General features: G+C 50.6%; 2 protein-coding genes across 8 annotated transcripts in view; one reads left to right on the forward strand and one right to left on the reverse strand.

Annotated features, from left to right (window-relative positions):
- The window catches only part of Tcf20 (transcription factor 20), a 179,032-nt gene that overhangs the window by 77,403 nt on the left and 87,857 nt on the right, over positions 1–13,772 (forward strand). For 4 of the 7 annotated variants that reach the window (XR_003835008.2, XM_021182819.3, XM_021182820.3 and 1 more), the window contains exon 1: positions 9,877–10,177. The exons of the other annotated variants lie outside the window; for them this stretch is intronic. The gene's annotated coding sequence lies outside the window, so the exon portion shown is untranslated. Of the gene's footprint in view, positions 1–9,876; positions 10,178–13,772 lie in introns of those variants that run through there. 7 annotated transcript variants of the gene reach the window in all.
- Positions 3,900–11,856, reverse strand: LOC110310130 (uncharacterized). Its single transcript, XM_021182823.3, has 4 exons — positions 11,738–11,856; positions 10,411–10,857; positions 7,853–7,949; positions 3,900–4,378 (listed from the first exon to the last, which is right to left on the reverse strand). Exons 1-4 carry the CDS (start codon positions 11,854–11,856, stop codon positions 3,923–3,925), a joined length of 1,119 nt encoding a protein of 372 aa, XP_021038482.2. The 3' UTR covers positions 3,900–3,922.

Raw genomic sequence — 13,772 nt, forward strand, 5'->3', positions numbered from 1 at the left:
GAGCACCAGGCCAGTCCCTGGTCCCTGCTAGATATCTTTACCTTGCCTAGACCCACAGATGGTCTGTTCCTTTACAGCTCGCCTAGAGGCCCCTTTCTCCAGGCACCCCCACTTGGACTGAGCCAAGCTGGAATAGTGACCTCCCTGGCTCTTTGTTACTTTAATACAAGCTCTAGGTGTTTGACCTTGTGCAAGCGTCAGAGCTGCTGCTTTAAAAGGCAGTGATCTCTTCCTGTAGACTTGTTACAGTGATTAAGGAGACTGTAGGTACTGAGTACAGTGTAGGTGCTCAGCTAATGGCAGTTGTGGCTGTTAAGGGTGCCAGAAACCTGGGGACAAGATCAAAACAAAACAAATGAACAAAGCCTCCCTTTATACCTTATTAGATTCAACAGGGCAATCAAGAGAGGCTTCATAGGGGAGGTGGCTAAAGGCTTTGAAGAGTGAGTAGAAGTCTGCCAGGCTGAGGCAGATGTATCTGGAGAAGGGAAAAGGAGCAGAGCTTACACAGGATAAGAGGCAAGTTAGGGAAAGGAGAACAGGCAGAGAGGCACCTGGTTCTTTCACAGTGGGAGCAGAGCAAGCCTGCCCTGATGACAGACGTGCTGGTTACCCATGCATATATCATTGAAGCTCCCCTTCAGATATGTTTAAAGATGTATTTATTTTATGTGAGTACACTGTAGCTGTCTCCAGACACACCAGAAGAGGGCATCGAAGTTTTGTTGTGGGCCACCATGTGGGTGCTGGGAATTGAACTCAGGACCTCTGGAAGAGCAATCAGTGTTCTTAACCGCTGAGCCATCGCTCCAGCCCCTATGCTTATGTCTTAAGACTACTCTCCGGAATCTTGCCAGCTCCTGCCAGCTCCGGCCTGCCCCTGCCTTGGGGTATGGGGACTTGTGGATGGTTCTACACTTGAATTTAGACTAGTATGACTTTTCTTACTTTCCACTCCTTCTTCTGTTTCCCACGAGGATTAACCCCGGGGGGGGGGTGGGGGTGGGGGAGGCAGGGTTGGAAGGGGGGCGGTGCTGCATTCCTAGGCCAGACAGGCTACTTTCAGAGCTGGAGGCAACAATTCTGAGGGAAGTGATTTGGAGAGTTTTGAGGCAGGTTCCTGGAGCTGCATCTCCAAACTGGACCCCTGGGGTGACCTGAAGCTCCTACTGAGTCTGGCTGGCTAGTTCCCCAGACCTAGGTTGGACCAAAGTGGTAGCATAGAAGGTGGTCAAAGCCTTAAGGCCAGGCTGCTTAGATTTAGTCTCTGTTCAGACTGGTCTTGTGCCTCGAGTCTTGGTGTCCTGGGGTGGTAGTAACAAGCATATCGAAGGGCTCTGATGAAGGTTACAGGACTTAATTTTCTCAGACCAACCATCTTAGAGCTTTGCTCCCTGGGCTAGCAGGCACTTGGAAACAGCTTGAAGAGAGGACAGTCCAGGAGAGTGAAGGCTCAGTGCCTGGATATCTAGGTATCTGCATAATCCCTCCAAACCTCAGTTTCCCTAGCTAGGAAATGGGAGTGGTTATCGTGCTGAGTTATAATGGCACTTAACTGTAAACTGGGAAGGCATGGCCCAATAGCCTACTTTAATGGTCTCTCCCTGCCCTGAGAGAGAGCTCTGTTAGGGCAGCATGAAGGTATAGGTAGCCCAGAGCTGAAAGTGCAGGGGAAGGGCTCTAGAAACTTGGCATTTTCTAGATGAGGCTGAACCTACATCTCTGGTTTCTGCAGGCAAGACCAGGGGGAAGTAGTTTGCTAGAGTGTGAGCCCTGGAGATCAGCAAGGCCCACCCACCATTGCAAATGAGCCACTGATAACACTGAGTAGCCCTGAATGTGGCATGACCTCATCCTGGACCTCAGACCCCTTATTTGTGGAGAGGGCTTAGGTCTACTTAGGTTTCCTGCTTCCTTGAAGGGCTCTGATTTTCCTCTTGCTGATTTTCTTGGATGGCTTCCATGTAGGCAGTGCCTTGGGCAGTATCATCTGCCCACTGGTTTGTCTAGAAAGGATGTTCTTCTCTCATTCTGCCTGGCTTGCCTACTACTACTCCCCACTGGCACTGTACGAAGGCTAGGAGAGGGGCCCAGGAGCATCTAGCCTTCCTCTAAGAAAACAGGGCTGCTCAGTACTGTGGCCTGTACCATATGTGAATACATCCAGGGACTGGGTATTGTGGGGTTTGGGAGCTGGCCACAGATGGCTCTGGGAGGTGACTGACTACCATGGAGGATCCCAGAGGTCATGAGCACTACCTCCTCCCGCCAGCACGAGCTTCAGAACCAGCTACTCAGTTCCACTGAGCCTGTGCTGGGTAGTTGTGGCACCTTACTTCCTCAGAACAGCCGTCCAGTCCGTGTGAGGCTACTGAGGAAGATGGAGGAGAGAGAGAAGCAGGCTAAGATGCTGGGAGGCCAGAGACTACCGACAGGAGCTTCAGGAGGCAGAGACTTGGGATGGGGTTACTGTGCGAGTTTGCCATTGCTTGCTGCGGGGATAGACTGATAATCAGGTGTACGAGAAGGTGTGCATCACATGGCTGTGGCTCTTCAGGAACATTCGTTCCCTCTTGGCCAAGATGTTTCTGTACACATTCACACACATGGAGTTGCTTAGGCTCAGATACTGTCTTGGTCACTTGCTACCTGGCATCCTCAGGCTATGTGCTCACCACTGCCTGTTGCCTTTGTTTGTATACACCCCTGTCAGTGGGAACCAGATTGGCGCTGGCTCACAGCACTGTAGTGTGAATGTTGCGGGTTAGCACAGGAAATAATTCAGCATGGAGGCTAGTGCATGTGAAAGCTGCAGGCATATTTTCCTTTGTTATCTCCCGAGTCAGCTCAGGTGCCTCCGTTCACACTCAGTGTTGACTGAGTACCTGCAACAGGCCAGGCCTAAGCCTCTCTGCCCTGGCTAAGTGGCCAGCCTTGGTGCCTGGGAGCTGAGCGTGCATTCAGTTCTGATCCAGAGTGGCAGAGCTGCTGAGAACTGGTGTGCTGGCTCCCACTGCTGGTGTGAATGACATCCTGATGAAGTATGTCAGCTGGAAACAGTTGTGAAAGAAATGCCTGGAAAGACGATTAGCCCTCTAGGAGGACACAGGGAGTCTGAACTCAGGTCAGGTGCTACAGGTGCTAGTCTTGGCTTTGTTTTCATGACCCCCCCCCCTCCTCCCGTCCTCATCTGAAATCAGGGCAATATCTGACCTCACCTTAGAAGGTTGACTCTGGGATTGCTCATGTGGAATGTGCATTGTAAGCAGCTATGACAACTTTCATTTTGGTTTCTGGTCCTTCGCATGATGACTAAAGTTCGTTCATTTGCTGATGGTGGGCATGGACATCCGTCAAAGCTTGGTCTGCTCTCAAGGGCTTCTGAGTTTTGGCTTCCCTGAAACCTCTGGACTCTGTAACTTGAGTTACAGAGAATGAGGAAGGTCCCTTAGGCAGCCTTGCCCCTAGAGGGGATATGTGGTCACGCAGGTCATGCAACTGGGCTTTCTGAACAGTTCCTTGTTCCAGGCACTGGGTCAGTTAATAGGGATGAAACTATTTGGTCAGAGGCCAGTACTGCCCTTGAGCTCAGCCTAGGAGGAAGGATGTGAAATCGTCCTCAAAGGTCAGAGACAGGGATGTGGCAGGCTTGGGCAGCCGGAAAGGTGGATTTGTGGTGCCGTCTAAGAACCCATGGCTTCTTTTACCTTGGGATAAAGTCCCAAGCCTGTGACCACACCGTGAGGCGGCTGAACCTCTACTTTCCTTTGCCCTGTACTGCCTGCCTCCTCCCCCTTTCTGCTGTCTTTGCTTCTTCCTGCCTCAGGGCCTTTGTCCATGCAGCACCTCTCCCTGGAACTTATCCAGCCTCAACATGAAGCCTCATAGGACCACAAACATCATGACAACAAGGACCCTTTATTCAATGCTTGGAATATGATAAAGACTCAGCCAGTGTTGAGTGAATGAATGAATGAATGGTTATTAAGGAGGCAGCATTTGAGTTGGACCTGAAAAAGCAAGGTAGAAATACCTTAGTCTCTGTGGAGGCAGGCTCCTCTGCCTCTGGGAATAGGCTAGGCCAGGGACACAACTTGTTTGGTTTGGCAGAGACAATGAAACAAGGGAGTGGAGGTTGGCACTTCGAGTTAAGCCAAGAGAGGGCTTTGTGTCCAGGAGAGTGGGACTTTGGAAGCCACTGCACACTGTTTAGCCAGGCAGAAGTACTCATGGGACTGCAGTGAATTGGCGGTAGGGATGAGTGGCTCACAAAAGAGAGGCTGGAGTCAAGGACTGGTGGTGAGTTGGAGAATCCATGATTCCTGCTGCTTTCTGTTCCCAAGGCATCACACATGTGCTTGGCAGTTGTCCTTGAGAGCTATCAGAGAGATAGATGCAAGGCAGTAATGAGACTTCTCACATGATATATCTTTTTCTAGAAGACAATTGGTTTGGCTGGCAGGGCAGCCATTCCCAAGTCTCTGGAGGGGGAAGGAACATCAGTGTCCCCATTTCTGAGCCATCCTCATTGAGAAGGCAACACCTAGCTCTGTACCCCTCCACCTGGGCCCTAGACAAGGTGAGGGTGAAAGACGGAACAGAACCATTGCCACCATTACATCTAGTGCAAGAGCCCCAGGATCCTCCTGCAAGGCAGCTGCTGTGGCCAAGAGACTTGGAGGGGATGGACCCACTGCTTAGTAGCTCTGTATCTTTGAGCATCTTCCTAGCAAGTTTGGACCTCTTCAGAAATGAACCGGGGCGATGCTCTGGCCTCGTGAAGGCTGAGGTTAAATGACACATACAGAGTCCTCAGCCAAAGAAACAGTGTGGCTCAGAAGCAGTGGCCGCTATCATGGCTGCATTTTTCCCCACCGTTTGCATTCTTAGCAGGAAACTTGGGTTTCAGGCTTAAAAATGAAGAGCATGTCAACAAAACAGGATGGAACAAAGTCTTTTCCCAGCATGCCTCAGCATGTGGCACTGCCTTCCTGTGGCGCCCAGACAATGATGTGGCTAAAAGTCTTGAGCTTTCAAGCAGAAATAATCCCAATGGAAAGGAACCTCCCATTGTTACTGCATGATGAAGCGATGCAGGGGCTTAGCAGCCCTACTCGCCAGGCTGATTTTTAGCTCAGACCCCTCCTAACTGCTGTACCTCAGTTTCCTTATCTGCAAAAGGTCGAGCAGTATCCACCTCACAGGTTTGCTACGAGGATTAAGTGAGCTAATGTTTAGACTGTGCCTCCTTTATCGCTACAGTCAGATCATTCACCGTTAACCCCGAGCACTGAGTGACTTCGTGGAAGCTCTGGAGCCAGAAGGCTGGGTACCAGTCCCAGTTCTGCCTTCTGTTGGCTGCCTCACTTGGAACTAGTCACTCACCTCTCTGTGTGCTTCTTTCTGCTTAGTATCATGACTGGTGCCTCACAGGCTTTTAGTGAGAAGTAAAAAGCATCACCTAGGGGAGGGACCCCATTCCTCAGAGGCAGGAAGAACACTTGCTTCCTATGGCCCAGATCCCAATTAAAGAAGTTGAGACCTTAAGTCAGGAGTGATTTGCTGAAGAGTACACACTGGTGAGAGCATACTGGTCTCCAGCTTTGTGATCTGTGTTGGTATTTCCATGTCAGTGGCTGCTCAGGCAGACTCCAGCCCAGTGGTTCAGTGGATTTCAAGCTGGGTGGAGAGCTGATGTTTCCTGCTGTCTCCCTTCAGGGTCCTTCTTCATCTGTGGTAAAATGACCTCTGCTAGGCATCAGTTCCACAGACGGTCGGTCTCCAGAGCCTCAGTGTACTGTGGAGAGAGACTGCCACCAAGTCCTTTGTTCTCTATGGTCTCTTTTTCTGGTCACCTGGAGACTTTGGACCTGCCAGCTGTCTGCCTCTTTTCCAAGTAGTCCCTGAGCACTAGGAAGCTGGACTGTTAAAAGTACAATCACTGGGGACCTAGGATAATTCCAGCTCTGCCTGAAAGAGGCTGCATTTGTAAAGTGGGGTGTGACATCAGTATCAATCTCATCAGGTTCTCTCTCGAGCATTGATTAGGGTGGTAAGGGGAAGTCTGCCCCGTTCCTGGTATCCTCTGGCTGTCTCATAATCAGCGATATGTAATTTTTGTGAATATGCTGTCTTTTCTTGCAAAGTGTACCAGACACCAGACAGAGGTGGGAAGGTCCAGTAACAACAACAACAATAACAACAACAACAAAAGACAAACAGCCCAGTAGGACTAGTGGGAATCATGACTTTGATCTTGTAGGGCAGAGTGGAAGGGCAAGCTGGTGAGCAGAGGCCCCTTCACAAGAAAGATACAAGGCCTTGCAGGGCCACATCTTTGTCATCTCTTTCTACTGCTTTGGGCATAGGTCTCTTGTCCATAGCAGGGGCAATAGTTCCCTCCACCTACAGTCTTGGGCATCCCCACCCGAGGCTTTAAAGCCTTTCTTCACCTTGCCTGAGGAAGCTTGCAGCCTCAAAGACTGCAGGTGACCCTGTGGAATAAAGGCATGCCCAGAGCATTAAGCCATGCCTGTGTGCCTAAGCACACTCAGTATCTCCTCTCCACTCTTGGCCTGGGGAAGATACCTGGTGTGGGACAGGCACTGCATAGTGTTGGGGGCACTTTCCCCTTCTGTCGACCACAGACTTTTGAAAGCTGCAAGACTAGAGGTGAAGCCCCAGGATTGTGAAGTAGGAATCCAGGCTGTCCTCTTGGTGGGTCAGAGTTTTTAGCCAGTGGCCCCTCCCAAGAGAAAGGAGAGCAGGAGTTGGCTGAGGGATAAAGGTGAGGGCTGTTCCCTTGCTCAAGAGAGTCAGCTAGTACTGGGAAGGACACCAGCCTGCAGCTGAAGCAGACACCCTGGCTCAGTTCTCACAAGTCACTGATGTGCTGAGCAGGGCCAGTCTCCTCAATCAATCCGTGCTGACAGATGGTAGCAGAACCAGTGACCTAGAGGCAGAAGGCTCCATTTGTAATCCCAGAGTGGCCCAGGTTCTTGGAGGAGGGCTGAGGAGTTTGTAATAAAAGGAGTGACACAGGGTTTCCAAAAGCCATCTCCGAGCCAGAGAAAGAGAGAAGGGATTAGTTTTGCCTCTGGAATTGATACACAGTGATTCCGTTCAATAGGTAGTTTAGAGTGGACTGGGTTAGGAGAGACGGGAGAAAGAAACAGCTCATTTACTGTTTTCTTTAAAAGACTACAAAGTATAGAAAGAAGACTGAGATGGATACATTTGAGACAAGGAGGATACAAGAGGCGGAAGCAAGCTGGGTGTAGTATTGTCAGGGTGGTGATCCCAGCACCCCAGAGGCTGAGTCTGGAGGAGGATCATGACTTGAAGCCAGCCTCTGAGACCCTGTCTCAAAACAAAGTAACCACCCTGAGTTGTAGGACTTTGGGCAGCAATTAATTTCCCTGAGCTTTATCTGCTCAGCTGTTGTGCTGGCCTCCATTTTACAATGATATCCTTCTTTCAGTCTCCTGCATCCTGAGACTCCAAGCGTGAATCACAGTGCATGGTGGTGTTAGAGTTAGTTGTGTCTGGTACTGCATGAATTCTTGGTGCAGCTCTCATTAGATACTCACAGTACCTATTAAGTGAGGTAACACTAGGGGGTCAGGCATGGAACTCAGAGGGGAGAAATGAGTTGTCCAGGCCCCCACACAGCACAAGAGCACTACTACCTGTCTGCTGGTCATGATTTCAATGAAGGTGTTTCCTCTGTGTGATACTTCAAAGGCACATGGTAGGGTCCCAGCAGATCTGGCTGTAGAATGGGGCAAGCTTCCATGTGGTGGTCACCTGGATAGTGTTCTGAAAGGGACTGAAAGAGTAGGGAGGGGGCTACCGTAGGGAAGGAGGCAGGGACTGGACCCAGTGTTTCTCTGCATCCTGTTCCTCGTGAGCTCTCTGGTATCCTTCTTGTCCCCGAGGCAAAGTGAGACCTAGGAAGAAGGGAGAATGAGGAAATGGTGAGGGAGAATGGTGTCCCTTTCTTTATGAACTGGCTGGGGATGCCTTCAACACTGAGTCACCAAGAAGGCACATCTACATTCTCCTTCCCCCCCCCCCCCCCCCTTGGTGCAGAAAACTTTAGATGTTTCCAGTTCCTCCCACTTTTCTCATGGCAGTCTTCACACTAGCAGTAGCCAGGCTGTGGTCTCTTAAAAGCCTTAGTGGCTGAGAGTTTGAAAACGAAACAGAACAATGGGAACAGCTAGAGGGCAGGGCCTGGCGGTCTATTCAGCTTTGCTGCTTTGCTCCGGAAGGGCTTGGCACTTTGCCTGTTGTCAAAGAGGTGTAGGGGAGTCAAATCCCATGGAACGGTTGGACTAGCCCCCACTTGATGAGGTGGGCCGGGAGAAATCATTACCTTCTCCACCACATCCTCCTGACAGGGTCCCTAGAACCAGGATCCCTAGCCCTGCCTGGGATCTCCAGACCCTCTGTGGGTGGCCTGAGGCTAGGGAGAGTGAAGTACCCTGGCTGGATAGAATGAAAGGTGAAAGGGTAAGAGCCAGGCCACAGGGATCTGTAGACCCCAAATATATGCAATCTGGTCCCCAGACCAACCACAACTGACTCCTGTCAGCATCTCACCTTACACCCAAAGCATGTTTTGGATTCCAGTTTCCTCTCAAGTTGGGTTGCTTTATGAGGGGAAGCCACAGACTCCCCAACATCTAGGCTGGATGCAGGCTTAGTGTAGAATCAGTAGTTTTAGGGACACATAATTCAAACCCTTCTCCTTCCTCTTGCATCTGTGAGGTCCAAAGTGGAGAGGTCTCTGAGTGTGCCAAAAGCAGGGTATAAATAGTCCAACCTCACCCTCTCCTTATTAGCTTCACTTTGCATAGCAGAGGGGTGGGCACACCGTAGGTACCACCATCTAAGGCAGCAGTTCCAACCTAGGCGTTGGGACAGCTTTGGTAGTGAATGATCCTTTCACAGGGGAGGCCGTCAGAAAACAGATTACTATTCATAACAGTAGCAAAATTACAGTTATGAAGTAGCATTGAAATAGTCTATGGTTAGGGTCACCACAATATGAACTATATTAATGGGTCAAAGCATTTAGGAAGGTTGAGAACCACTGATCTATGAGACGGTGGTTGTACATGAGATTTTTCTTGAGGAAGAAGAAATTTAGCCCTTTGCTCTGTGAAGATATCTGAGAAACAAGGGAAGGCTGGCTAGGGCCTGAGGCATGGCCCTGGAAATCTCTTACTTCAGTTCTGGGCCTGCCATCCAGGAGTGCAGAATCTCAGCGCCACTGCAGACTACTGGTGTGGAAGTCTATTTTACACGTGAGGGAGGTTGGCTTCTTTGCTTTTAGGACGGCGGAAACTGAGTGTCAGAGACTGTTGTTCATCCAGGAACACCCAGTAGGCACCATGGGCAGAGAGTGCATCCGCACACACCAGGCCATGTTACCCACCTGGGCCGGGCGGACGTTAAGAAAGCGAGAGCCACCCTGGTGGCCGCTCAACTAACTATACAAATTGCCACGGGCTTCACGGGCTGCCAAAGGCGCGACTTCGGATTTGGAGGCTCTGGGAGAACTCCAGAAATCCCAGTAGAAGGTTCTGTGCCACTAACTCCCCAGAAAGTTGCTCTGGGGCACCCCACAAGGTAGCCTCAAGCGGAGGGCTGGAGGTAGCACTGGGCGCGTGGTCCCGGACCGCAGAGTAGGGGTCTCCTCGCTGCGCCTCTCGACGCTGCCACACGCGGGTGGGCACGCGCGCCACCCCGCCCCCGGCCCCGCCCCCTGCGCCCGCCCCGCCCCGCCGCGCGCCCTCCCGCCCGCCCGCGCGCCGGGGCCCGGAGCCGCCTCATTGGCTGCGCGCCGTCACCTGACGCTCTGTTATTTCCTGTGTGTTGGGAGAATGGAGAGAAAAAACCCGGAGCCGAGCCGCCTTCGGCCCCTGCCAGGCGGCCACGGCCTCAGCCGGGGGAGCCCTCCCTGAAGCGCGCCGGAGCGGGGAGTGAGCCAGCGAGCGCGCGGGCCGGAGCGAGCCTCTAGGGGCCGCGGCCCCGGCCCGCCCCGCCGTCGGCCTGGGCGTCCGCGCTGGAGGCGGTGGAGGCACCCCCACCCCCACCCCGCGCCGCGCCGCCGCCCCCTCCCCTCCCAGCGCCGGCGGAGGCCGAGGGACGGGCCGGGGGGCTCCTGCAGGTAACCGCCGCCCGGCCTGAGGAGAAAGGGCAGCCCAAGGGGCCGGGACCGGGCCGCGCCGCTCTTGCTGGCTGCTGGGAGCACAGGTCGTGGCCCGGCCCGCCCTGCAAGTGCTGAGCCTCGGGAGTCTCGGAGCGGGCTGAGGGGACCGGCGTGGGCTGCCGAGGGGTCAACGGCCAGGACCGGTGTCACGGCAGAGCGGCCGGAGGCTCTGGGGCTGCGGGTGGAGATACCTGGTCGTTGCGGCCTGAGGTGCTGAGGGGTCCACGCTCTTGGCAGCCCCGCGGAGACCGGCGTTGCTGGCCTCTTGGCCGCGGGCTGGGGGCGAGGCACCCGTGGTGGAGGGCCGGGCTTGGAGCGGGCCCGGGAGGGGCCGGCTGGGGCTGGCGGAGCAGCTGCGCGAACACCTGAGGCCATGTGGATGCGGCTGCCTGTCGCCTGCCCGCGGCCCAGGGCAGGTACCCGGCGGCGGCGGGGCGCGAGCTAGGGGCGCAGGATGCACTTCCTGTGTGGGGCGCTCTCCCCTCCCCCGCCGCGGTGAGCAGGGCAGGGCGCGGAGTCCCGCGGAGTCCACGAAGGAGCTCTTTCTCGCGGGTAGGGGATGGGAAGGCGAGGCTCTGAGTCTCTCTTCCTCATTCTCACTGAAAAGTGGTGGCTTATAGAAGAGTTTGCTATCCGGCCTGCGGCGGGAGGTGGGATGTCTTGAGTGCGCCGGGATGGGAATGGAATTTAGTGTTGCGGGGGGGGGGGGGGCGGGGGGCGGTGGAGCTGCGGATTCCTCCACGGTTTGTGGGTGCGGACACCAGTGTTGCTTGCCTGCCTGTATTCAACTCCTTTGGGGACGAATCAGAATTAGGGGTTTCTACCCGAGCTCTGCGTTCTCCCTCCAGAGATTAGATGACTCTGGTAAATGCTATAAAATGGATGGAATTTTTGAGCTATTATCTAACAGGCTGATCTTTGAATGATAATTGGACCCTTATGCTAACAGCCTAAGTGAAGAGTTTTATAAAAGATTTTACACGGGGTGGCATTGGCGGCTTGGGAAACGGGCACTAAATTCCGATCTAGGAGGCCTGGAATGCACTTCCCGCTTGGCCACCAAATAAACTGTAGCCCTGGGCAAGTTACCTACCCTCTCATGCCTCAATTACACTTCTGTTAAAGACTCCCTTGCAGGCCAGACATTTCGAAGGTTTATTTGAGTTTGGTTTGGTGGTTCTTCCACTCCTGTTTTGTGCGCTCATTTTGATCATAGGAACTTTTCTGAGAGATGTAAGATTCGCCTCACTGGATTGAGAAGTAACTTGGTCAGGGTAGTTTGTGCTCTATTCCCAGTGCTTTTCTGTGCTTCTGAAGAGAAAACGCACACTATTAATAGCAGTCTAGCTTATGTTGAATGCACATTATTATGTTTTTTTTTTCCTTTGTGATAAGAGTTTTCCGAAAAAGCACTGGCTAATTGGGAAATATGGATGCAATGATTGGGTCTGTTTTTGTTGGAAGCCCTTTCCACGTGGGGAAGGGATGCTATTTCAAGATCTTTTAGGTGACTCTTACTTGGCTAACTTCAAATTTCCAATTTCAGTCTTGGAGTAGGGATAAAGTAGAATTAGCTTTTCGATGTAGTAGGCTTGCAGAATTAATATCCACCTCAGGATGCAGTCAATGATTTGCATCCCCGGTTTATTCCTAGTGGTAGCAGGGTACTTCCCTGGCAGATGCTGAAGAACCCGTTAGTTTTACTGATTTTTCTGGTGTGTGAGGGCCCTGGGCCATATGCTTTTGAATGGTAAGTACTCTTAGACCAACTTGGATTTTGCTCTTGTTTGTGGAAGACTTTTGTTTTTGTTTTTGTTTGTTTGTTTGTTTTTTTTTTTTTTTTTCCGAGACAGGGTTTCTCTTTGTAGCCCTGGTTGTCCTGGAACTCACTCTGTAGACCAGGCTGGCCTCTATCTCTGAAATCCACCTGCCTCTGCCTCCCAAGTGCTGGGATTAAAGGCATGCACCTCCACTGCCCCGCCGTTTAAGATTTTTAGTATTATAATATTTGAGAGATACATGTTTAGTGTGATATCCTGTGCCTTTTTTTTTTATTTTTGGCTATGTAGTCCTGAATGGCCTTGAACTTCCAGTGATCCTCTGTCTCCTGATTTTAGTCACCTGCTCAGTTCCCCATAAAATATAGCTCACAATTTTTTTTTAGATCATTTTTAAAAATTTTGGTCTGTATAGCCTTGATGGTCTTTAAACGTGGATGGCGAAATGGGCTCATAATGTTTATCTTGTGTATGTGTTAGAAGAAGGTTTTCTTTTATATTAGTTAAAATCATGCCTGTCACATAAGGAAACACTTAAGATTATACAGATGAGTTATTTGGAATTTTCTATTAGAACCTCATGTTTACTGTATGATTTGAAAAAGTGCCAGTTACTCAAATTAGAAGCACCTATCACACTCAAGTATGTATTATGCTTGTTTTATAGCTTATGAAAAAATTATTATAAAACTTTACTGTGGTAGTTTGTGAGTATATCTATGTATGTATGTATATGAGAGATCTTATATTGGTAAGATAGTAGGAAAATTGCCTTTAAGTTTTAATTTAGAGAGGAAAGGAAGCTAACATTTACGTTAAAAACAAAAACAATGTATGGACTTAGGCCAAAGAATTCTAAACTGTCCTAAAATGTCTACCCAGTGGACCTAAGAGTTCATTATTCCTTCTCCACAGAATACATAAGCTAGTGAGAGAGAGGTGGAGCTTGAATATAACTCTTCTCTCCTAGGTCCCAAAACTTGTTACCAGGTTTCTTTTAACTCAGGGCCTGCTCAAGGGGCAGATTAGTTAGTATGGGTGGCCCTAAAATACTTAGCTTCCTACTGTCATTCTGCTCTACTGGCTCTTTAAAACAAACAAACAAACAACAGCACAACAAGCAATAACAACCAAACTGGTGAATATGAAATTTGGAGCTGGGTGAAATACTGGAAGGTGGTTTCTGTGACCCTTGGGAATTTTCTTAATTTTCAGTTTGTCCTTGCTTGGCCAGTTTTGCTGGGATGCCTAAGATTTAATTTGTAAGAAGTTTCTCTTTCTTATCTATTTCTGCCATTTTGTCTTGAGCTGAAAACATAACCTGAAAGAGCAAGAGAAGTCATAAAAGGTTGTCTTTCTTGTTGCCTGTGTGACTGGTTTGCAGTGTTCAGAAACCATGTCATGATTGCTTTCACTTTGGCTAAGTGAGACTTTTTTGACAAATTTATGAAAAACAGAACTTGTCCCAGGATGCCTTAAACATTACTTCCTTTGGGGGTAGTATTTTTAGTTTTAGGCCCTTGAAAGTCTTGTGGAGGTGATACTGGGGATTGAGAGCAGTCTCAATTGTGCTAGGCAGGCAGGTACTCTGCTAGTGAACTATAGATACACCTAAGCTTCCCAAGGAGCTTGTCATGACCATGGTACCCACAGTACAGAGGAAAAGAGTCTCATGATGACAAATAAAAGTCAGAGTTTCCTATATTAGGGCCGTGCTTGCTTTGAGGTAATGCACAGGATTAACAGGAAGATATGCTATGTAACAGGAGTTGTTG

Source organism: Mus caroli, unplaced genomic scaffold (genome assembly GCF_978045245.1).
Source record: "Mus caroli unplaced genomic scaffold, Mus_caroli_1 scaffold_16, whole genome shotgun sequence".
In the NCBI taxonomy this organism is placed as follows: Eukaryota; Metazoa; Chordata; class Mammalia; order Rodentia; family Muridae; genus Mus; species Mus caroli.

Excerpts from the sequence above, each read along its gene's own strand:
- LOC110310130 (XM_021182823.3), bottom strand. The coding sequence starts at position 11,856 with ATGCAAATCATTGACTGCATCCTGAGGTGGATATTAATTCTGCAAGCC. Across the intron at positions 10,858-11,737 it reads GGAAATTTGAAGTTAGCCAA|GCCGGATAGCAAACTCTTCT; the intron begins GTAAGAGTCACC and ends CTCCCGCCGCAG. Across the intron at positions 7,950-10,410 it reads CCTCAGGCCGCAACGACCAG|GTCTCACTTTGCCTCGGGGA; the intron begins GTATCTCCACCC and ends CCTTCTTCCTAG.